This window comes from Phascolarctos cinereus, unplaced genomic scaffold (genome assembly GCF_003287225.1).
Source record: "Phascolarctos cinereus isolate Bilbo 61053 unplaced genomic scaffold, phaCin_HiC Scaffold_5;HRSCAF=322, whole genome shotgun sequence".
NCBI lineage: Eukaryota > Metazoa > Chordata > Mammalia > Diprotodontia > Phascolarctidae > Phascolarctos > Phascolarctos cinereus.
The window spans coordinates 207,133,791-207,158,067 of record NW_027555958.1 but is presented as its reverse complement, the minus strand read 5'-3'; the positions used below and the strand labels follow the sequence as shown (position 1 = coordinate 207,158,067).

At 35.1% G+C, this 24,277-nt stretch overlaps 1 protein-coding gene across 3 annotated transcripts in view; it reads left to right on the top strand.

The window, feature by feature from the left end:
- PHF3 (PHD finger protein 3) overlaps window positions 1–23,466 on the top strand; it is a 93,057-nt gene extending 69,591 nt beyond the window's left edge. For all 3 annotated transcript variants that reach the window (XM_021000490.2, XM_021000492.2, XM_021000491.2), the window contains 10 exons: window positions 4–154; window positions 230–386; window positions 6,484–6,600; window positions 8,131–8,262; window positions 8,898–9,027; window positions 11,323–11,518; window positions 12,125–12,272; window positions 15,480–15,569; window positions 20,194–20,389; window positions 20,620–23,466. In XM_021000490.2, the coding sequence (XP_020856149.1) occupies window positions 4–154; window positions 230–386; window positions 6,484–6,600; window positions 8,131–8,262; window positions 8,898–9,027; window positions 11,323–11,518; window positions 12,125–12,272; window positions 15,480–15,569; window positions 20,194–20,389; window positions 20,620–22,733 (3,431 nt within the window). In that variant the 3' untranslated portion in view covers window positions 22,734–23,466. The remainder of the gene's footprint in view (window positions 1–3; window positions 155–229; window positions 387–6,483; window positions 6,601–8,130; window positions 8,263–8,897; window positions 9,028–11,322; window positions 11,519–12,124; window positions 12,273–15,479; window positions 15,570–20,193; window positions 20,390–20,619) is intronic.
- The last annotated feature ends 811 nt before the right edge of the window (window positions 23,467–24,277 follow it).

Sequence of the window (24,277 nt, the reverse complement as noted above, 5' to 3'; positions counted from 1 at the left end):
TAGGTATACATGAAAAGCCAGAGTTAAAAAAGAAGAAAACTGAGAAAGCAGGATTGCCTAATGTGCACACACCCCCTACTCCTACTTCCAAACCTTCTGCAGACCAGATCAGACAAAGTGTCAAACACTCTCTTAAAGACATTCTCATGAAAAGGTAATATAATCATGGTAGCATTGTAAAAGATAGACTAATCTTTGGTTAATTTAAAAAAATTGTTGTTGTTTTAAGACTTACAGATTCAAATTTGAAGATCCCAGAGGAACGGGCATCCAAAGTTGCAACAAAAATTGAAAAGGAACTTTTTTCTTTTTTTCGGGATACTGATGCCAAATACAAGAACAAATATAGAAGCTTGATGTTCAATTTGAAAGATCCTAAAAACAATGTAAGTTCAATTGTTCAAAAGTGAGGGTTTTTTTTTTCAATTCAGAACCTTTAATATGCTTCAAATTGAAATAAACATGTAGGAATGTTGTTGTAATATTGTTCTTGCCATCCATGTTGTGGAAATATGTTATAAAATCAAGTCACAGTATAATGAGGTCTTTTGGGTAGTTTGAAGTCTTAAGGCAGACCTATCTTATACTGAATTCTCTAGTGTCATATAGATGTAACTAAAATGGATTCCTTTTTCTTATATTGTCTTTAAAAAACAAAACCCTTTGCCTATTCAAGCATTATGTAGAATATTCTTAGAAAGTTGTGTATTAAGCAGAAAATGCCTATGAGAAATATAATGTTATAAAGCAAATGCATTTCCATAGATCACCCTTAAAAATATGAAAACCTTTTAAAACATGCCCTTAAATGAATACTTCACTCAGTATTTTGTTAATGTATAAAATATTCTAGGAATGAGTTGCTAACAGATATGCTAGAAACGCCATGGAAAATTATCTACCTCACACCCAAAAAGCAGAGGGAATACACACGATTTTTTACTATTATTGTTGCTAATTCATATAGGGTTTTTTTGACAAGCATTATTTCCTTTAGCAGCTGATTACTTAGTTGTCCTTGACATTATAATCCTATGTTTGTATTGAGATGGTTTTTAATAGGGTTTTGAAAATTTGTCTCAATGTGTTTTAAAAGGTGCTTCAAATGGAGGTGCTACATGTTGCCATATTGATTCCTAGCTTTAGAAAATGTTCAAGTTTAAAAATTAATTAATTAAATATAATTAATTTATTGTTTTTGCTTTTTGGTGAGGCAGTTGCGGTTAAGTGACTTGTCCAGGGTCACATAGCTAGTAATTGTCAAATGTCTGAGGCTGGATTTTGAACTCAGGTCCCTTCTGACTCCAAGGCCGGAGCTCTTTCCACTGGGCCACCTAGTTGCCCCTTAAAAATTTTTTTTTTCATATATGTGTTTGTGTGTGTGTATTTTAAAAGAGGGAGAACTGTACACCTTTTATTTCCCTTTGTTTTTCAGCATGTACCTCTTACATTTACCTTTGTCTGAATGATGTGTAGTGGAATGAGCACTAAATTACGAAGCTAGAAATCCACATTTTACTTGTGTGTCCTTTGACAAATCTATTAAGGACATAGTAATCTTTTTTTTTTTTTTGGTGAGGCAGTTGGGGTTAAGTGACTTGCCCAGGATTACACAGCTAATGAGTGTTATGTGTCTGAGGCCAGATTTGAACTCAGGTCCTTCTGACTCCAGGGCTGGTGCTCTGTCTACTGCACCACCTAGCTACCCCAAGGACATAGTAATATTAAAATGCAAAAGGTAGGGGGGGAGCTCTAAAAACAATATTTATACCTAAGTTGTCACAATAATTTCTTTTACACATTAATTTCAACAGTTATCATATACATGCATATACAATGAGATACAAAGATAAGGCATAGGTACTGCTTTTGAGGAAGTTAAAATGTATTGGTCCATTCAAAATGCTATAGTAAAATGGAAGTTGGGAGATAATATTTCATCTGGGGTGACAGTTCATAGAAGGTTTAATGGAGGATTATATGAGTTGGACTTAAAACAGATTAAGACTTTTTTGGCATATAGCAAAGTGATAGAGTTAGGATGAGAATATGAAGTATTCCAGTTTGGCTGTTGTATGAGAGAAAGCTATACAGAGAGACTGAAATTAGATAGTAGAGGGTCTTGCTAGTAGAATGCTGTTTTCAGAAATTTATTCTTTGGTTTACAGTCGAAAACCATTGAAAGTTTTTGAGTTAAAGAATGATGTGATCATGGTAATGGGAGTTTATTTGGGCAGTGATATGAAGAGGCAGTTAAGGTGGGGTGTATATACAGAAATGTCAAACGTGGATTCCACCAGATTAAAATGTAATTAGGAAAGATTTAACAAAATAAAATACAGTAGAACTTAAATAATATAGATATATTGTTTCTAAGTCTGTATAAAGCTGGGATGCTTTTGTCTGATTTAGGAGTCCCTATATCTTTTTGAGTTTTATTCCAGTGGTGTGGTGGATAAAAGTACTTGACTTCAAATCCTACCTGAGCCACTTACTCGTTGTGTGTACCTGGGCAAATCACTTAGCCAGTCTGACATTTTTTTTCTTCATTGGTTAAAAGGGGGTAATAATAGTACCTGCTCCTGAGGGCTGTGTGAGATAACATGTAAAGTGCAACTTTAACGTGATGTAAAATTGTTAACCTATTATTGTTGCTTTGATAAGAGTGGAAGATGTTGTTATAGTAGTCTGTGCAAGAAAAGATGAGAGCCTATCTAGAGAGATACCATATATGTGTAAAAGATATTTCTGAAGTAGAAGTGATACATTTGACAGTTGATTATATCCATGCAATTGTAATGAAGATAGAATTAAAGGGGACTGTTAAGATTGGGGCAGCTAGGTGGCACAATGGATAGAGCACTGGGCTTGGAAGCAGCAAGACTTGCTTTGAGTAAATAGTTCCCACAGTTGGCATTTTGTGAGACACAGTACAAGTGTTCTTGGGTCCTGTGGGAACAGTCCCTAGTTATCAGAATCATTGAGCTTTCTGATTGTCTCAAGTCTTAATGGTCATTGAACGTTGTGATCATTCAGCATCATACAGAAATAGAGTTAGCGTAGTGGGAAAAGTAGTGTGCAGTACTTGGTTCGTTTCACTTGGCTATTATAAGCACAGGAATTATTAGAATGTCAGGAGATGTGATTGCTAACTTTCTGTTGAAATGAGGCAGCTGTAGCTCCAGCTCTCAGGCCAGGATTCTTTGGGAAATAAGGCTAAATAGTTAAAATCATAAATCACAATTCTGAGGTTTTCCTGTGACTGAGATCATCCAGAGGGTGAGCCCAAATGATTAAAAGATTGTTGTTATGCCAGGCTTAGGGCACAGCCCTAAGCTGGGCCTTAGCTCTGGAAGATAGGGTGTCTCCTAATATCTTGACACTGGGCAAGTTGCTTAATTCTGTTTGCCTCAGGTTCCACATCTGTAAAATGATCTGGAGAAGGAAATGACAAACCACTCCAGTATCTTTGGCAAGAAAACTCCAAATGGGAGTCATGAAGACTGAACAACAACTTAAGAGTGAGCCTAGGAAAATAATAGTGCTATTACCTGCAATTGATAAGTTACTTGGGGGAAAGCAGCTTTGGGAATAGGTGATGAATTTAGTCTTTTATCTTCCTCTTTGGTTCTTAAGGAAGAATGGAGAAGATGGTCTGTGTCTGTTTCCTCCCATTAACATGTAGTAACTCTAAGTTATCTTTTATTTAAAGGTTTAGTTGAGGCTGGAGCCTCTTCCACATGTAGTTAAAAGAATCTTAGAAGCCAAATCTGCTGTATTGATAGATCAGAGGATCATAGATTTAAAGCAGGAAGGAACCTTAGAGATCACCGAGTCCAGCACCCTCATCATTTATCAGATGAGGAAACTGAGGTAATTCTTGGTGAAAGACTGATCAATTTTTCCTCAGTAGAGAGACCTTGGCAAGAGACAACCTGAGGTAATTTTGAGAACCTTTAAGGATGAAAATGGAAGGAGATTAATAAACAGATGAAAAATGGAGAAAAAAAGTTTTGTCTGTTGTGTTACAAAATGTTCCCCATCAGTCAGAGCAAAGCTACTACATTTAGATTCTTAACCTCACAGTCCTTAATGAGCTTCATGATGAATTAGGAATGACAGTAATGAAAACAGATGGGAAGAGCAGCTGGATCAGACAGAGTATACAGTTTATACTTTCGAGAATATTGAGAGATTTCTTCTCAAGATAACAAAGAGGAGAAGGACAGATACTGGGGAGGGAGGGGAATCTGATGTAATTATTAACCCAAAAAGGATATTGAGAAAATTTAAACTACCTACTTATATACCTGCTTTCTTATCTCTATAAAACTTTGAGCATGAGGAAAACATGTATCAAAAGCATACTTGGTGAAGATAGGAGAATAGGTAGACCTTCGCAGTGATGTTTTTCAGCAGAATATGCAGCTTTATGGTGACAGAATTGACTGAGAATCTAGAGATTCCAAGATCTCATTGTGTATTTATTTGTTTATTAAAAAAGCGTTTCATTTAGTAGGGCAAAATGCTGCCTAATAAACTTTCCTCTAGTAAGATGTCTGTATGCACATATCAAAATCATTCCAGGTTTATTGAAATGCCTAATAACAGAAGATAGAGTGTCCCTTTGATTATTGGTCTCAAGCAAGGCATAAAATAGAGATGTATGTATCTCAGAAATGTTTTTGGTGGAGGGTACGGCCAAGGTGGTATAATAAAGGCAAGGACTCACATGAGCTCTCCCAAATTCCTCTCCAAACAACTTAAAAATAATGCATTCAGGAGCTGCAGTACCAACAGAAGGATGGGTTGAAACATTTTTCCAGCCCAAGACAACTTAGAAGGTCAACAGAAAAGGTCCCCCTCAATGGGTGAGAATAGAACACAGCCCAGCACAGGCAGTGGCCTGGAAAGCCAGCCATAGGCTTTGGGATGAATCAGTGGTGGCGACTTCTGGAACTCTCAGCCCAGTAAAGGGCCTGGGCAGCTGGTCAGAAGGAAATTATAGGGGTGACTTTCCTAGCCCTAATTTCAGACTTTTGTTACATTGCCTATACAGGGATTCAGGTCATGGTCCCAAGGCAGAAAAGAGTACTTGTGGTAGCTCACAAACTGTAGCACAGTGTAGGAGTGTGTAAACACATTTCTCTTTTGATCATATCACCTTGAAAGAACTAAAATCTTACAGGTCCTGAGAATTAGCTCTGAAAACAGCAGCACAAAAAACCTGAAGCTGTGGACAATCCCACCTCCACTTCAGGAGTAGAGCCAACTTTAACATAAAGTTAGATGTTAAAAAATAGGCTGAAAAAAGAACAACAAAAAAAAGAACCTAAACATAGAAAGTTACTATGGTGACAGAGAGGTTCAAAACATAAACTCCAAAGAGGACAATGTAAAAAATGGCTACATGTGACACTTCAAAGAAAAATGTGAATTGATCTCAAGCTGCAAAAGATTACCTGGAAGAGCTCAAGTATTTTAATTTTTTTAAAAAATTTTTAGGCAGTTGGGGTTAAGTGACTTACTCAGGGTCACACAGCTAGTAAGTGTAAAGTGTTTGGTCTGAGGTCGGATTTGAACTCAGGTCCTCTGACTCCAAGGCTGGTGCTTTGTCTACTGTGCCACCTAGCTGCCCCATTATCTTCATTTAGAAAAGAAAGATAATGTTGCTTTTAGTAAATATCTCAAGGAATTGTTAGGCACAAAAGACATAGTTAATGCTTATAAAATATTCTTCACACTTTAAAAAATGCTATATAAATAGCCAGTTTCTGCTATTAGAACAAATTTGATTATGAAGGCAAGAGAGAATTTAAAGTTTTTGAACTCTTATCTGTGTGCTATGCATTATGCTAAATCAGGGAATATGCATGCAAGAAAACAGTGCATACTGTCCTGGATTTTACATTCAGTAGAGAAAACAAAAAAGGGGAGGAAAGAGGTAATGATAGGAGGAGGAAAGGTAGGTACCTGTGGGGAAGGTGTTGCAGGCAAGGGGATGGGGGTGGACAGGTCCATTGGTAAAGAGGTGCAGTAGTCTACAAATAAATTTAGCTGGAAATGAAGTGTACCTGGTTGGAGTCCCTCTTTAAAATGGTGGTCTTGGTCAGAGAATAACCAATGAAAGAGAGTAGGTCCTGGGATGACATAACTGAAGGTGAGCAAGGCTGCTGATCAGGAAGTGAAAACAATTTGAAGAGTGAGTTGAGCTGGGAGTGCAAATTGAAATACTGTCATTTGTATTGATTGGGATTTTAACAAAAGCACTAATTTATAAGGCATGTGATAGCTTTATCTCTCTAATGCTAATTTTTAAGTAAACATTTGCAGTATGTACTTCTGTAACAATTTGTAAAGTTCCTTTAGGGCAAGACTTTTATTTTCTTTGAAGTACCAAGCACATTAACAACATATTTATTATGAATTTTGTTCTTAGAGTTATTTCCTTTCTAATTTTTTTTCTATTCTTAATACTTCTAGATTTTATTTAAAAAAGTACTGAAAGGAGAGGTAACACCTGATCATCTCATAAGAATGAGTCCTGAAGAACTAGCTTCTAAAGAATTAGCTGCCTGGAGACGAAGAGAAAACAGACATGTAAGATTACATGCATAGATGTATATGTGTGTACACACCCATATTTTTAAGCTATTAAATGTGGCAGAACTGTGTTCCTATTCTTCGGTTCACTGTTCCACATTCTTCCCTGCCTCTTAAAAACCTATTTCCTTATGTCTTGGCACTGCATCTATTCTCATTTCCTGATTTGCAGTTTTTTCTTCATTCATCCTCCAGTTCTTCAGTTACCAAATTTACTGCTATTTTCTCCCCTGTTCTCTGTGCTCTTCCTATGGCCCTGCCCAACTGTAACCCATGCACTTTCATTTTCTAGTGTTTCCACAACAAATGCCTTGATGTATTAACTGTTCTAAAGTATTATGGAAACAGAATTTTAAAGATTGCATGTTTTTAGCCACATCTAGCACTGTTCCCCCAGTCATCATCTATTAAAAAGTTGATCCGGTGCCAATTCTGAAGGGTAGGAGACCATAATTTGTTATATCATGCTTGTAAACATACATCCCTTTTTGTTGTAGTTATTCTGTCCTCGTTGGAGCATAAAATCAGGAAAAATGCTTTACCTTAAGTATCTTCTCTCATCTGTCTCCCCCCCAAAAACAAGTACTGCCCACAAACATGTACAGAATTTTTTCTGCATTGAAATGACAGTAATATCTACTCTCATAGGTCTTTTGATGTATTTAAGATCATGCACTCAAAAGTAGAGAACAATCTGTGATGGTAGCTTCTATTTATCTTACAGCTTAACCGAGTACTTCCTTTGTTTATTTTTTTGCATTAAGTTGAATATGTTATACTTGTTGAAATAAAATATATTAAATAAAAAACAAGGAAGCAGGCAGGTATTGTTTGATCCTTGGTCACAACGTTAGTGTAGTGGAAGAGAGAGAAAAGTTAGCATTCATTTTTTCTACTTCATCTCCTTCCTTCTTCCCATCCTGTAACATCATGGGGGAGGGTGGAGACAATGTTGGCAGTTGGGGTAGGATTACTCATTGAGCACTCTCTCCCTTTCTTCTAATCTCTTATCTCCTCACCTTGTCACCTAAGTTTGGTCTATGGTTAATTTTAATTTGTTACTGAGCAGTTTTATTTAGGACAAATGTGTAGTAGCTGTTTTGGATTTTTGAGAATTCAGTGAGTTTTTACTTTGCTGGCACACTGATACAGTGAGCTAAGATTGTATCAGCTTTGTCTTTTAACCCCAAATTTGAAAATTGAAAACAAATTCTAAATATAAACACCATGTCTATTTGAATATCACTTTATATTCTACCTTATTCCTTTGCCAATACACTTAAAAATATGATTGAACTTACATTTTAGTTTCTATTTTTGTTCTTACGGTTTTTTCTTCTGAGAATTCTAAATGATGAGTAACATATAGGAAATAATTATTTGCTCTAGAATCTTTTCCTACATACCCTTGAAAAGCAAAGAAATCATTTCCATGATTTATCTTCCTTTGTTTTGTCTAAATTCATAAATTGCATAGTTTGTTTTTACATTGAAAATTATTTACATAGAAAAACACTTATTTTGCAGACCATTGAGATGATTGAAAAAGAACAGAGGGAAGTGGAAAGGCGTCCAATTACAAAAATTACTCACAAAGGTGAAATAGAAATTGAGAGTGATGCTCCAATGAAAGAACAAGAAGAAACCATGGAAATGCAGGTAATAACAAATATCTTCTGCTTTCTAACATCTGAGACATAGTAGTTAACTTTAGGATAGGCAGCATGTGGGTTTATTAGAAATAGAAAGAAAACTAACGTCTTACACTACAAAAGTATACAAGCCATTTTCAGTAGCTTAGTGCTTTTTATTTTTTTATATAGAAGTTTTTAAAATTCCTTCATCAAGTTTAGTTGAAGAGAAGTTTAAATTTGTACTACAGTTTTTTTTCTAGACTTGTCATTTCATCAGAAAATTTCCTCTACCGATTCAGATTAGGAACTCTTCTTCCATTTGTATATTTTTTTAAAAAAATTATATTTTATAGTCATAATTTAGAGTCATCAAAGCATAAACATAATTGTGGATGACAAAGTCTTTATTTTCTGAATAAAATATTCTAAATAATTCTAAATGAATGTTCCTTAACTAATTAAATTTAACCTGAAAACCTGTGAGTAGTTAAGAAAATCCTTGTAATGGCATCTCTTTTTCTGTAAATTTTGGGGAAGTATGGACAAGCTAGAAGAAAATATCATCTAGGAAAAAGTACTGAGTTAGAAGTTCTGCATGATTTTAGTCACTCAAGGCACAATAGTATGTACTAAAGCTGGTTTTGCTGTCGCTTTCCTTAGGAGTCTACTACTACTAAGTCTGTGGAGAAAGTAGAAGATTTAGAAAAAGAAGAGGCTGATTCTTTGTCTAAAGATACCACAAGTCAACATAAAAATCATCTTTTTGATCTTAATTGCAAGATATGTATAGGTAATTTAAAAAATGTGAAATGTCTTCTCTTTGTGAAGATTATGATGATGAATCACAGTTAGTAGAAGAATATTAGGGTGCTTGCTGTGCTGATTGGTGTTGCATTGTTCTGAGTCATACAAAATAAAAATGACAATAACCAATATATATAGTGCCTTAAAGTTTACATGGTGCTTTATATTCATCTTCTCTTTTGAAACTTAAAAACAGCTTCGTGTTTTCCTCTTCCTTCAAGACAGAACTCAAGTACTACTGTCTACACAAAATCTTTCCTAGTACCCTAACTGCTAATTTAACTACTTTGCATCTATTTGTACTTAATTAATCTCTTTGTATTTATTCTGTGTATACTTAGATATGTACTTATTTTCTTCCCATAGGATATAAGTGCTTTGCTAGTAGGAATTGTTTCATTTTTTGTATTCGTATCCCCAGTACATAGCACATTGGCCAGCTTAATAGATACTTAATAAATGCTTGTTGATTTAGTGCTAGACAGCATTATTCTCATTTTATAGATGAGGAACCTGACTGTAAAGAGGTTGAGTGACTTTTCCGTAGTCAAATAGCTAGTTAAGTAAGTGACAGATTCAGAATTCAAACCCAAGTACTTTGATTGCATTTCCATTATTTTTCCATTTGGGGGCCAATAGCAAATGCTTGTAATTCACACATGAACTTAAAGGTGTAGTTTGTAGAACTTTTTTTTTTTTGGATGGGAGTGGGCAACTAATTACTAAAATGAGAGTTGATCTTAAGGCTTTGGTGTCTGGGTCGTACACTAAGAGAATTGGTAGTAGTAGGTAATATTAATAGTATCATGACTGAATAGAGGGTTAGAATGAGATACTTTTGTGTGTGTTTCTTTATTATTGATATGTTCCTTTGGGGCCTCAGACAACTTGGAAATTGTGATCTGTCTGATAGCCTTGCCTTATCTATGTTGAATTTATTTGTTGATTATTTTGTACGTTATTGAGGAACATATAAAAATTATTCCAGATTGAGTGCTCCATTAGGGATTTTGCACAAGTATAAAGGAAACCTTTGTTTTGTTAGTGCTGAAGCAATGAGTAGATATTTAGCTATGGGAAACACTAATAACAGTGAAGGGCTTGTCTAGTATTTTGGATGTTTAGAAAAATTCTTAAGCAACAGTACTTACAGTGAGTATTGTTAATACAGTATTTAAAATGCTTTATTCTGAATCATATAGTAGAAATATAGCTTTACTTTGGGAAAATGATGGAAAAATTTTTATTTGCTATCTTAGAATATTCTTGGTATTTCAGGAAGATAATGAAAAGGAGTACATGAGAAAACTTAAATACTGAAATGATCAAATAGCTAAAAATTTCAAGTGTGACTTAACATTCACTAGCTTAACATTAAAGCATAAATTAATATAATTTTCTTTTTGGTATCTTTGTATACGTATTCAGTAGGCATTGTGGTCTAATGGAAAGGGCATTGGATTTGGATTCAGAGGGCATGAGTTTGAATCCTGGCTCAGCTACCTACTACTTTTTTAGACTAATCTCTACACCTTCCTGGGTCTCAGTTTCCTCATGTAAAATGAAGGAATTGGACTCCTTGTAACTCTGAACATTGATCTTAAATACATTATTTCTAAGTTACAGTTAGAGTTCATGTGCAGTCATAGTAATTAATTATAGGTGTACATGATACTAGCAAGGAAATTACTTGTTTTAATGTAGCTGTAAAATTACTTCCAAATGGTGATGGAATATCAAACTCCCACTTTGTTATAGAGTTGTATAGTCCCAGCATGAATAAATTCATTGCTTAACTTTCTCTGATTTTCTGCATCTATAAAATATTTATGGTATAAAAATCTCAATTATTTTACGTGTTATGATAAAGCCAATTCACTAAAATATCATAATAGAGGTTACAGGATCTGGGATTTCTATCTTAAATTTTCTCAAAGTTGCTTTCACTCAACAGAGGACCTTATAGCTTACAGTCTGTGTTCTCATACTATAATTTTGAAGCTTTCAGCAGCCATAAAGGATGGAAGACCTAGCTCCTTAAGATGCCTGCCACATCTACTGGCTCTCTTCCGTCTCTCACTTCCCATCCCACCATATACTAGTATCCTTTATTATCAATATGTTTTCCATTGGGGAAACAGGTGTCAGTCTTTTAATTATCTGTGTTTTTCCAGAGTTAATAGGGACAAAAACATGGTAGGTAAAGATTACCACAAGAACTCTGGCTAAAGTATAAAAGTTATTTTAGAATTAAGTTTTGTACCTTTTTGGGTTTCTCTAGGTCGAATGGCACCACCTGCTGATGATCTTTCTCCCAAAAAGGTGAAGGTGGCTGTTGGTGTAGCTCGTAAACATTCAGACAACGAAGCAGAAAATATAGCTGATGCCTTGTCTTCAACATCAAATATTTTATCTTCAGAATTCTTTGAAGAAGAGAAGCAAGAATCTCCAAAGTCTACATTTTCTCCTGCTCCTCGGTAAATTTCCACCTCAGAATATTAGATCATTAACTTTAACTCATTTTGCAGATGAGAAAACTAAGGTTGAGAGACTTTTTTTCCTTGCATGTTCATACTAATGAACAACAAAAAAATCAACCTTAATTTAAAAAAAAAGATTTCTTTTGTCAGATTACCTTTGGAGTCATTACAAATTTTTTAGGATCATTTTATTAATACACATTGAAAAAATTAAATTTTCTTTTTTGTCATCTGATAGTTATTGACTCAGTGGCCATAAACATAATTGGGAGAAAACAACACTCTTTGGGAAGGCATTTGCATGCATGAGTGAACTGAGTCATGAGTCTTGAATGACTAATTTTGATGGTCCAAAAAATGACAGGTCACTAAAAAGAAAACCTCTTAGCTTTCTTGGACTGTAGTCATAATAGTCAAAAAAAAATAATTAAAGTCTTATCAGTATCAATCAGTAAAATGAAAATTTCTAACTTTTAATCAAAGGGATATATAAAGAGGAATAAACTTTTTTTTTGGCTGTGTTCATGTGATGGTCTCAGGTGATCAAATATTTAATATTACATTATCTGAATCCTATTCTTCATATGATTTTTTTTTTCCTAGTCCTGAGATGCCTGGTGCTGTTGAAGTTGAATCTACTTTCTTGGCTCGATTGAACTTTATTTGGAAAGGTTTTATCAACATGCCTTCTGTAGCAAAGTTTGTTATCAAAGCCTATCCTGTGTCTGGATCACCTGAATATTTAACAGAGGTAGTGTAAATTTCTGGTTATGTTATTGTTCAGAGTCCATTTTTTTAAAGTGAAGCAAAATTCATTTTTTAAATTTCAGTTTTTAAAACTTCATTATAATACAAATTTGAATTTAGGATATCTTAATAATATTTTGGGAAATGGAGCAGAGTTACAATAAATATTGTAATGGTGAAATGTCAGATCATTGTGAAGTACATTTTCCTAGTAAAGTTATCCAAATCAGAAGAAGCTAGACTTGACTGAACTGGATCTTACTTTTATTTCCTTTTTATAACTTAGCTCATTTGTCTAGGAAGTTAAAGGGATTTTAAACACTTGTCCAAGGTCATTCAGGTTGCCGTTTTCATTGTATCTCTTCATTGTCTGAGAAACAAGGGATCACATACTAAAACACAGATTTGGAGAAAATCTTCATTTTCTTATGGAAAAATTACTTATAATTAAATATCTTAAGAGTTTTGTTTAAGAAACTAGGAAATAGGGAAACAATCACATGAGGCATTTTTTGGCCTTGAGCCTAATATACAGGTTTTCGTGTGTGCATGTAAGCAAAGGTGACATAACCAGTGATTTAATTTTTGTTGCTGTACATAATACACCTTCAGATATGCCTGTCCATTATGCGTATTAGTAATTCATCATTGCCTATGTCTTAGATTTGAGGCCAAAAAATTTCCATTACTAGAAGAGCAAATTCAACTCAGAAAGCATTGTATAAGACAGTAAGGAGACAAAGATGAAAAATGATGCAGACCTAACCTTCAAGGAGCTTACTGTCTAACAGGGAATATGAATTGTACTCGAATATGATAAAATGTGTAATGTAGTAAGTCAAAGAAGTTTAGACACAGTGCTTTCAAAAAATTTGAGGAGGGGAAAAGATCACTTTCAGGCTGGGCACAGAGTTGGGGGGAAGCTTCTGGAGGGAGGTAGCACTCCAGCTGGATTTTGAAAAAAGAAAAGTATTTCAGCAGTTGGCAATATGGAGATGGTAAGTGGTGTGAAATAAAACTTGAAGTGTATTTTGTGACCAAATTGTGAAAAGCCTTAAACCCTAGGCCATAAAGAATTTTTATTTTATCATATAAACAGTTGGGAATAACTGAAAGGATTTGATTGGTAGAATAACATGGTCAGGCCTGTGTATTTATTTAAGCAACTGTATGGAATGAATTGGGGCAGCTAGGTGGTGCAATGGATACGGTGCTAACCCTGAAGTCAGGAAGACTCATCTTTGTGAGTTCAAGTTTGGCCTCAGAGACTTAGTAGCTCTGTGATTCTAGTCATGTCACTTAACCCTGTTTGCCTCAGTTCCTCATCTGTAAAATCTGGAGAAGGAAATGGTGAACCACTGGTGTGTCTTTGCTAAGAAAATCCCAAATAGGGTAATGAAAGTTGGACATATGCTGACTGAACAACAACAAAATGGAGGTAATTGGAGGAGGGACATAAGCAGACAGTTTTAAACGTTGGAGAAATTGAGTCAAGAGAAATAGATTTGTTAGTCATTTGGCCAGAGGCGAGATAATTGAAGCTGGGAAATAGGGTAGTTGGGAAAGCAGCTAGATTTCAGGAGGTTGAGAGGAAGTGAAACACTGCAAGTATATGTAACTCTTGATAGAGGTTTAGTAGTGAAGGTCAGGGGGTGATATAAGACAGTAGTTTAAGGAGGGGAAGACCTGAGCCTTGATGTAGGAGGAAGAGAAAGAAGCCAGGGACTAATTAAGTTGGGAGATTGAAAGGTTCAGTCACACATGCCAAGTACTTGGCCTGAGCAAGAAGAAAGGATTCCTAAAATCTTAAAGAATGGTGCCACAAAAGTTTTAAAGGTGTTCAGATTTTGTTTTGGAATATGTTGGGAGTCTTGCTATAAGGTGCTTTTCTGTAGTACAGAATTAAGAAAAAAATGAGAATCTGCATTGTATCTTCAACTTTAGATTTAAATAAAAATTGTGTGCCAACAAGTCAAAATTTTCTTTGCTTTTCATGTTCATTTGGTACTAGGTGGAGAGAACTGGGGATTTCCTTTGAATATATGATGCCTGCTGTGACTTTTATGTATCTATAGAACTCAAGGCTGGCTTTCACAGGGTTAGGAGAAGATAATGAGCAGGAGCAAAGAAAGGAATGAAATGAAAACTAGCTGAAAGGATATGCATAAAAGTTTTGAAGTTTATTTAAAATTGCAAAAGAAGTTAAAATCAAGATATAGTAGAATTGACCAAAATGGAAAGTTAGAAGGTCAGCTTTTCAAATACTAAAAAGAGAGTAAGAGTACATGGAGAGAAGATGGTTAAATTCAATAGAATTACAGAAAGAGTGTGTTATTTAAATGGTGGTGACTTGAAAATGAGGCTTGTCAGATTTCATTTTCACCTTTATTATAAAAAATTGTATGATATTAATTAATTCCTCAGTGGTTTGGTTTCCTCATATTTAACTTTGTTTAATTCAGTTCATCTGCCTAGAGATATATAAACCTAGAGCACACTGAGTTTATGCTTGCTGGTGTGGTCTGTGTTTGCCCTACTCAGCAAAGAGGACCTTGGAGTTTAGTGTATATAGCCTAAGGGTAGTCACATGAAACACACTGAACAAACCATGGTTGCTGTGGCAGTCAGCTTAAATACATGAAGGTATAGGAAAGAAATGAATCATTTCAGGATGTTATATATGAAAATAAAAACATGTTGTTTGATAGTGTGAAAATATACAACTTTGGACTTTCTGTGAGTGAAAGAAGTAAAGATTGAGATATTGAATATATAAATCAAATTAAATGCACTTAATATTTTTTATAAAGATTCTATGTGTTAACCTACTCCATCTATAAGGAAAATTGTGCTTATTAGAAAGTTAACCTTTGATCCAGGCCATATTAAATAGGTTTTCTTTCCAGGTGAATTTATGAGACTCCTTTGATTTTGAAGATTTACTTTTTTTTTTCTGTCCCTTAAGATATTATTTCAATGTGGTCGCTTGCTAGTACTATACTTTTCCTTTCAAACTAAGTTTACCAATTCATAGGTATTACTTAGTCTTCAGGAAAAAAATCCATTAACTAAATTGTCCAGTACACTAACTAAAAAAATTAATATCTAATTTAAGTTACATGTAAACACCTGATTCATAAATTGCTTTGCTTATATAAATCTCATTGGAAGAAGATTTAATCATTACTATTATCTGGTTCCTTTACAACAGGATCTACCAGATAGTATTCAAGTAGGTGGCAGAATATCACCTCAAACTGTTTGGGATTACGTGGAGAAAATAAAAGCTTCAGGAACTAAGGTAAGGTGAATTTTAATGTTGTTAGCCCTGGAAATAAAATGGAAACTGTACTTGGGGTGTGTGTGTGCGCGCGCATCTAAGTTCTCTATAGGAAGGACACTCTATGCACAATAAAAAAAAGTGAACTCTTTGCATTTGTGTAGTTGAAAGATATATACTAGCATTTGTACTCTTTTCTAGAGCCACACTACTCAATTTTGGTGAATAGCTTAGTGGAGAATGCTGCTGTAAAAATATCATCAAACTTGATTTGTGTTGAGAATTAAATTGGAATATGGAACCTGGCTAGTTTTCATCCTAAGGGACTTATAATACTGATTCTGTGAGTTTGCTGTGTTCGCTCACAAGCTAGGAAAAACACTTTACCAAATAAAAAATAAGGTCATAAAGTTAGATTTTGTTACTTAATTTAGAAAGAGAAACTGAATATTAAGGTTAAATAGTAGTGTGCATTAACTGTCACAGTGAGGAGACAAGAGCCTAGAAACCACCTCAGCCAGCAAATACTTCATTTCCTTGCCAGTTGGAAAGATATGGCAGCCAAAGTATCAGAGATTTAGAATATAGATTTACTTGTAGAATTTAACAAAAGAGGCCAATGGAAGAGTATAAGCAGACTGTTTCATAACACAGTGATAAGAAATACAAGGGAAAAAAAAGTTTACCGAAAATCTGGCAAGATACTCATTGAAACCAAATTATTCTGAGGGCATTTACAGACAAAATTAGAAAAGATCTGTCCTGATGCCTATTGTAAATTTCTTCATGACTTCATTAAGTGATAGACATCTTGGATTCTTAACACTTCTCTGGGTGCTGCACGGGGAAATGTAAATGGAACTAAAGAAGGTAAGAGAATAAAAAAGCATTTGATTCAGTACATCAAAATAGTTTCTTAAGGGCTCTTAGCCGTCCAAGTATTTTCCATGCATGTCAGCACTATATAGATTGCAGTCTTTTAAAGAGGGAAATGTATGCTTCAAAATTTATGCTCACCAAATGTGTTCACCAATGACATGGAGGATTTTGCAAATAGAATCCAAATCAGAGGGTTCTTACAGGATGGATCTGTGAACTTGGGTGGGTAAAAAATACATCTATATTTTTATTAACCTCTTAATGAAATTTGGCATCCAGTAATTAAGAATTTTTAAAAACCAAAAATTTTATTCTAAGGAGGCTGTAGAGACCTGACTGCCAAAGAGATCCCTGAAATATGAAAAAGGTTAAGAACTCCTGGTAAAAATGGAGTACCTGGGGTCAGCTAGGTGGCGCAGTGGATAGAGCACCGGCCCTGAAGTCAGGAGGACCTGAGTTCAAATACGGCTTCAGACCAAACACTTGACACTTAACTAGCTGTGTGACCCTGGGGAAGTCACTTAACCCCAATTGCCTTAAAAAAAAAAAACCAAACAAACCAAAAAAAAAATGGAGTACCTATTTCTGTTGTTATATGGTGATCACATTGAATATGAGAACATTTCAGAGCCTCTTAATTGAGATCCATGATTACTCAAAGGAGTTTAGTCTCACTGTATACACAGAAAAATCCAAAGGAAAAGTAACTGCTGTCCAGATTATAATATTCAGTTGAATGATATAACTGTTCATCCATAAATTTGAACAAACACTTGAAATAGGTAATAAGGTGGGCCCGGAGTTGAATAGGAGGAATTGTGCAAGGATGGATTGCCTTAAGGAAATTGTTCATGGATTTTTAACAACTATCACACATCTTCAAGCACCAAAGACTTGTATTTTTGAGCATCTGTATTCTTCCTAAAATGGCAGCAATATATGGAATACCATTATCTCTGAAAGCAGTGAAGCTTATTTAAGGTACACGTACACCTGAGTAAGCATCAAAATATTACCAGAAAGGAGTTATAAAGGATGTCATCAAATAGATATCTGTCTAGAAAAGAAATAGGGCTGATTATCTATGGATAGAAAGTCCACAAGCATTGTTGATATGCATGCAGTGGCAGAAGATCAAGAAGCAGCCCCCAGAATGGAAGATTTATGGAAAGAACTGGGCAAAAGTTACATGGGATAAGAAGGTAGTGATATGATGTGATCTACACAGTTTGAGAGAGTATCCACATTGAGAAGATCATAGATTCATTATACTATTAAAGGAGAAAAATAAAAATTAGCTGAAATGGCCTTCTGATATTAGAAAAACAAAAGGACCTGAAAAGTAGTGTAGTTTGAAACAGAGTTAGGTGAAATAGTTAACATTTTAGAGGACAGTCCCAAAAAATCTTGACACACTAGAATATTGGACTGAATCACATGAAATTTAATGGAGGAAAATGAAATGCTAGCATTTGAATTCAGTAAACCATCTGTGTAAGTACATGATGATAAATGTATGACTAGACAGTAGTTCCTCTGGAAAATATCTGGGGATTTACCTTTAACAGTACAAGAGGGCTGCCAATAAGAAGCTTATTTGTCCTTTAGGATGCATTAATTGACATAGCATTTAAGGCTAGAGAGATAATAATTCTGTTGTACTTTTCATTGGCCAGGCTGTCTGACATGTTCTGGGTATCACATTTTTATGAAGCACATGTATAAACCAGAGAGTGAGAACCAGGACTCTTTCTGGACGTAACATGAGTATCAGTTCAAGGAATTGGGGGTGTTTAACCTGAGAAAGAGAAGTCTTTGGGGATATAGCTAAGTTTTTGAAGGGCTGTTACATTGAAGAGGGAGGGGTAAGACTTTTTTTCAAGGTTCTCAGATGGAAATTACAAAGAAGTGAATTTAGGGTTAACAGAGGAAAAAACTTGCTAATAAGTGGTGTCCAAAAATGAGTTCACATCATGAACATTAGGATCCCTTTATTTCTTGATGTCTTCTAGAAAAGGCTGGATGATTTATTTGTTGGGTAGAGAAACAAATTTTTTTTACTAGTTGGCTCTCAATGAGTCTGTGCTTCTAAGTGAATACATTAATAAGGAGTAGAGAGCCATGTTCAGATCATTGATACTTATTTTCCTGCTGACATTTGAATGATGACTCAGAGTTGTGTTTTACTTCTAATCTAGTATGTAGGTTTTAATATATAATTTCTGGGTGTTTGTTATGGGTCATACTTCAAATTGGATTCGATCAACCATAATGACAAATCTACATGAAAAAGAACCCATTTGTAATTGAGTTATAATTGCTTTACTACCATTCAAAATAACACTTGTCTTTCTGGAATGTGGTTGAGAACTAGGAAGATAGATCAGAGTAAACAGAATGGATTTCACAGTCCTTGCACTATGTTCATAGAACTTGCCTGACTTTATAACCACAATAGATTATAGCCAGTAAATTAAACTTGTTGGTTGGGGGTCGAGGGTGGGGAGTTTAAGAAAGAACATTGTGATAGAGCTAAAAGTAAGGAGTAAAGTCATTTGTCCCATTGTTGTAGAAATACTACCAAACTGGCTGGCCATCAGATGACCTGGGTTCTAGTCTTGGTCTCTGTCCCTAGCTAGATATTAGTGACCTTATCTCTCTGGGTCCTTTTGATATGTATATAAGATAGTTGGCCTAGATAATTGGTAAGTTCTCTTTTATGTACAATTCTTTGATGAAAGAGAGGAAAGTTATCCATGGCTTGAGACCAGTCAGTCCCAAGGAATTCAAAAGCTTGGCTCTTGGCATAAAAGTAATTAGTCTTATATAATTTAGTGATTCCTGAGGACTTTAGTATTTTTCTTCATCATACATACAGTGAATGAATGGAAACATCACAGGAGAGTAGAAACAACGTTGGCTTTGTAGGCAGAAAACCCAATTTTGAAACTTACCTTCTATGACCTTGGACAACTTACTTGTTAACCATGGACCTCAATTTACTCAACTGTAAAATGAAGGTGTTGTATTGGAATAGATGGCTCAAGGTCCCTTCCACTTCTGATTCTGTGACTAGAAGATGACCTCAAGTACCTTCCTTCCATCTTTACAATTGTGATTTATGGTGATGACTTTGAGTCTTCGAGAATATGTAAAAATATGTTTCACTAGTGGGTTGAAGGGATCTGGATCCATGATTTAATGGGTGAGAAGACTTCCTCTACCTACACAGAGGCTTATATGTCAGGGGTGGGACTCGGTTTATAAATTTGCAGCTGGAAGGGACCACAAGAAGCCATTTAAACCAACTTCCACATTTTGCAGTTGAGGAAACAGAGGCCCAGAATAGTTAAGTGACTTGTCCAAAGTTTTTCTGACTCTGAAGCCAGCTCTCCATCCACTATGCCATATAAAAAGTTAGGAAAATGTGAAAAGTGTGTGTGTGTGTACACACACAGGTATGCTTAAACAATCTCTACCTAAGATAATTAAAATGTTTTAAAGCTTTCTAAGTATCTGAAGTATATAACTTTGAATTATCTAGAAAATTCACTTATGTGTAACACCTAATTCCTTGACAATGCTTGATAAACTAGGCATTAATATAATTCTTAACCTCTCTACAGGGTTATGGAAAAGAAGAATCTGTTCTAGTTAAAATGTATGTGTTTAAACAATAAATCAGATTTACAAAATCTTTATGAAATGGCATTATCTTAAGTATCACTTTAATTTAGGCTAAACATTTGTTGTTTTTTCCTACCAGGAAATTTGTGTGGTTCGTTTTACACCAGTGACTGAGGAAGATCAAATATCTTATACATTATTGTTTGCATACTTCAGTAGCAGAAAGCGCTATGGTGTAGCTGCTAATAACATGAAACTGGTTAAAGATATGTACCTTATTCCTTTGGGTGCCTCTGATAAAATTCCACACCCTCTTGTGCCTTTTGATGGACCTGGTAGGTATACAGATTAATGATCAATTATGATTAAAATTAAGGGTTATCCTTTGGCCAAGTTTCTTTCTTGTAGTATCTTTTCCTTCTGTAAAACTGTGTACCTAAAGCCAACTTAGATAATTTTTATAAAAGATTAAATTGCAAAAACAGAAAAGGTAACTGTTAATTTTTTATCTGAAGTGAAATATTTGTAAAATATTTATATTAATTTGTATTTTCATTTTTTACAGGGCTTGAACTACATAGACCTAATCTGTTGTTGGGCTTGATTATCCGTCAGAAAATGAAGAGGCAGTTTACTGCTAGTAGTAGCACTAGTCATGTAGATGAGACTCCTGAAAGTATCCCAATGACCTTGCCCCCTGATAAAAAAATTAAAATAGAGATTTCTAATGAGGAAGAGCCAGAGGAAGAAAATGATTTTTTTAATTCTTTTACAACTGTATTACATAAACAGAGAAACAAGCTTCAGCAGGCTTCTCAGGAAGAAATTCCAGCTGTAATGGAGCCTATAGTAGAGTTGCTCAAACAAGAGCCTCCCAAACCTCTAAGGTTTCTTCCTGGTGTGTTGATAGGCTGGGAAAATCAACCTTCCACTCTTGACTTAGCAAATAAACCACTGCCAGTGGATGATATACTTCAAAGCCTTTTAGGTACCACTGGTCAGGTACATGAACAGACTAAGCCAGCAGTGGAACCAATTGCTACTGAAGTAATACCTTTAATAAATGAACAGATGAGCTCAAAAGAAGAAAAAATAGATGGTTTGGACATAGCTATGCGTGAAGCAGATGATATGAAGATAAAAATGAACGACCCACCCAAGTCTGCAGAAAATTCAGTACTAATAGAAGATACACCAGTAGTGGGAACCTCTCTGCAATTACCAGGAACTTTGCCAGGTCTCACTCTCAAAGGAAAACCACCAGATGTTTCTACTGAAGCATTTTTAACAAATTTGTCTATTCAGTCACAGAATGAAGAAACTGAAGAGGGTAAAGAGCGAGTATCAAAAAGACAAGATCAGGAAACTGCTTCACAAGAAAATAAGACTTTTAATACTAGTTCTCCCACTACATCTAATGGAGGTAAAGGAAATGGAGATAACATTAGCACAAGTCCTGAAAATATGACTGCTAATACATCAAGGTCCCCACAATTCATTAATCTTAAGAGGGATCCCAGGCAGGCAGCTGGACGAAATCAGCAGATAACTTTGGACAACAAAGAGGGGGATAGTAGCCGAAATGAAGATAAAAAAAACATACCTAGTCAATCACATGACAAAGAACACACTGGAATATTAACCCAGCCCACAGAGCTAGAGGAAAAGCAGACTTCTGTAGAAAAAGACCCACATTTTCAGCAGAGCAATGATCCAAAGTGTGAGGATCAGCAGATAGCAACTTCAATAGAAAATGCACACACTTCTCAGGCAGAGGAGACAAAACATTTACAGGATGAGTCTTCAATGCAAAACATTGAAACTGTACACACATTTCGAAGGGGACCAGCCGCAACGACTTCATCTCATTTTGAAGCAGGAAGCACATCTCAACCTGAATTTAATTCTAAAACCACCAACTTCACTTCAAAAAGCATGAGTCCAGGATCAGGTGGAAACTTTTCACCTGTTAGGCTTCAGCAGCACAACTTTCAACATCCTAAATCTAGTCCTCCTGGCTTTCCATTTCCAGGGCCTCCTGCTTTCCCCCCACAAAGCATGTTTGGATATCCACCGCATTTGCCACCTCCATTACTTCCTCCCCCAGGCTTTGGTTTTGCTCAGAATCCTATGATGCCTTGGCCACCTGTTGTTCATTTACCAGGTCAACCTCAACATTTCATGGGCCCTCATGCACAAGCATCAAGATTTTCAGGTCCACAAAATTTTTATCCTGTTAAAGATAGTCGGAGACCAGAGAGGCGTCATAGTGACCCCTGGGGCAGACAAGACCAACAGCCGTTTAGCAGGGGGAAAGGTGACCAGCAGAGATTTTATAGTGACTCACACCACCTAAAGAGAGAGAGACATGAAAAAGATTGGGAGCAGGAGTCTGAGAGACACAGACGTAGAGACAGAAACCAAGAAAAAGAGAGAGACAGGAAAAGCAGGGAAGAAGGGCACAAAGACCAAGAGAGGTCTCGGTTATCGCACAGTGACCGAGGATCAGATGGAAAATCAAATAGAGATAATAGGAATGTAGAGAAGAAACCAGATAAACCTAAAAATGAAGACCATGAAAAGGACAAAGAACGGGAGAAAAGTAGGCATAGTGAAAAGGACAGGGACAGACACCACAAAGATAGGGACCACACTGACAGAGCTAAGAGCAAAAGGTAAAAGATGCAGGCTGTTTCAAAATCGCATTTAAATAACTGTTGTATGGTTCATCTTCAAATTTTGTAAGAATGCCTGCTAGGATTGTGCCATCTTTTTAAAATTCAGAGTTGGTGTTTTGCAGAAATGTCCGTGTTTTGGTACAGAGCTCTACGTACCAATGCTTGTCATCCTTTACATCATACCAATTATTCCTAGATGTAGGAGTTTAATATTTTTCAAAAGTTTTACATTGCTGTATATTCAAAAATTTCTTTTATTAATATGCAATAAAGGCTTAGAAATTTTAGTTTTCTTCTGTAATTGGTAAATTTGGTTATATGTGGAATATACTGCCTCATATAAATGTCCTTCAAGATGATTAATTCTTTAGGGCAAAGTTCACTGTAAGTTTGTTTTTAAATTGCACTGTTTTTAAAGGAAGATTGTAGAGAAGTTTAAAAATCCAAACTGAATTTTATTAATCAGATACTAATAATTCAGCTGAGCATTTTTTGACAAGCCTTTGGAAGCCTGAGCAGTACATTTATTGCTTTAAACTGCACTTGTTTAATAAGACATTTTTAATGCCATAAACTACAGCTTTGTAGTAGACCATTATTTTCCCTTTTGGCTCTTCAGAAACTTGAATACTTAAGCTTGTACATGATCTTGTGTTTTGCTATCCTTTTTACTGTAAAATGTAAATATTTTAAGGGATATTTTGATTCTTAATCTGATAAAATTTTCTCACCTATCTTGTGTGTTTGATTTCAAAACAGTAAAAGGATGCTTTTCTAGGTTTTAATTACACTTAAAACATACTTGTAACATATACATAGAGCTGAATATACATCATATATATTCATCCATTGGTTAAGAAGAAGGAAAACCAGGAGTAGTTTTTTTTTCCTCTTTCATACCCAGCTGACATTTAAAAAAGCAGCATTTCCTTAAATGAATGTCAGAGTTGTATATTACCAGGGTATACAGATAATACTTCACTCTACATAATACTTGTCTTCCTGAAAAGTTGTGTATAAATCAAATTTGTGTAGATTAAATCATTTTTAAATCACAACAGTAGCTTTCTCTCTAAAGGAATCATTGTGACTCCTTTCAGTGAATAATTACCCCAAATTCATATTTAGTGTAAATCTGAATTTTAATATATAATGGCTTACTTAATGAGGTGCACAGGTATGTGTACTGCATAAATTGTGATACCCTATTCAGCATTGTTGATGTTAGTGGAGAATCTAAAATACGTATTGTGGGATTGCTGTAATTTAACGTTCTTAATTATACAAACTAATGCAGAATTTGAAGCCAAGAGAACAATTTTACTTGTTTATGTTCATGAGAGTAATATAAATTAAAAGCAACTGCATATAGGAGCATAGATATAGAACTGAGACATCTTCATTTTTTACGGTTGAGAAAATGAGGTAAATTAAGAAGATAAAGCTTATCTGTCAGTGTTACTGTTTAATAGCACTCATAATGATTGCAGGGTAAAAGAGAGTTTCTGAATTTCATTATTTCTTTTTGGTGAGTGATGGCCTATT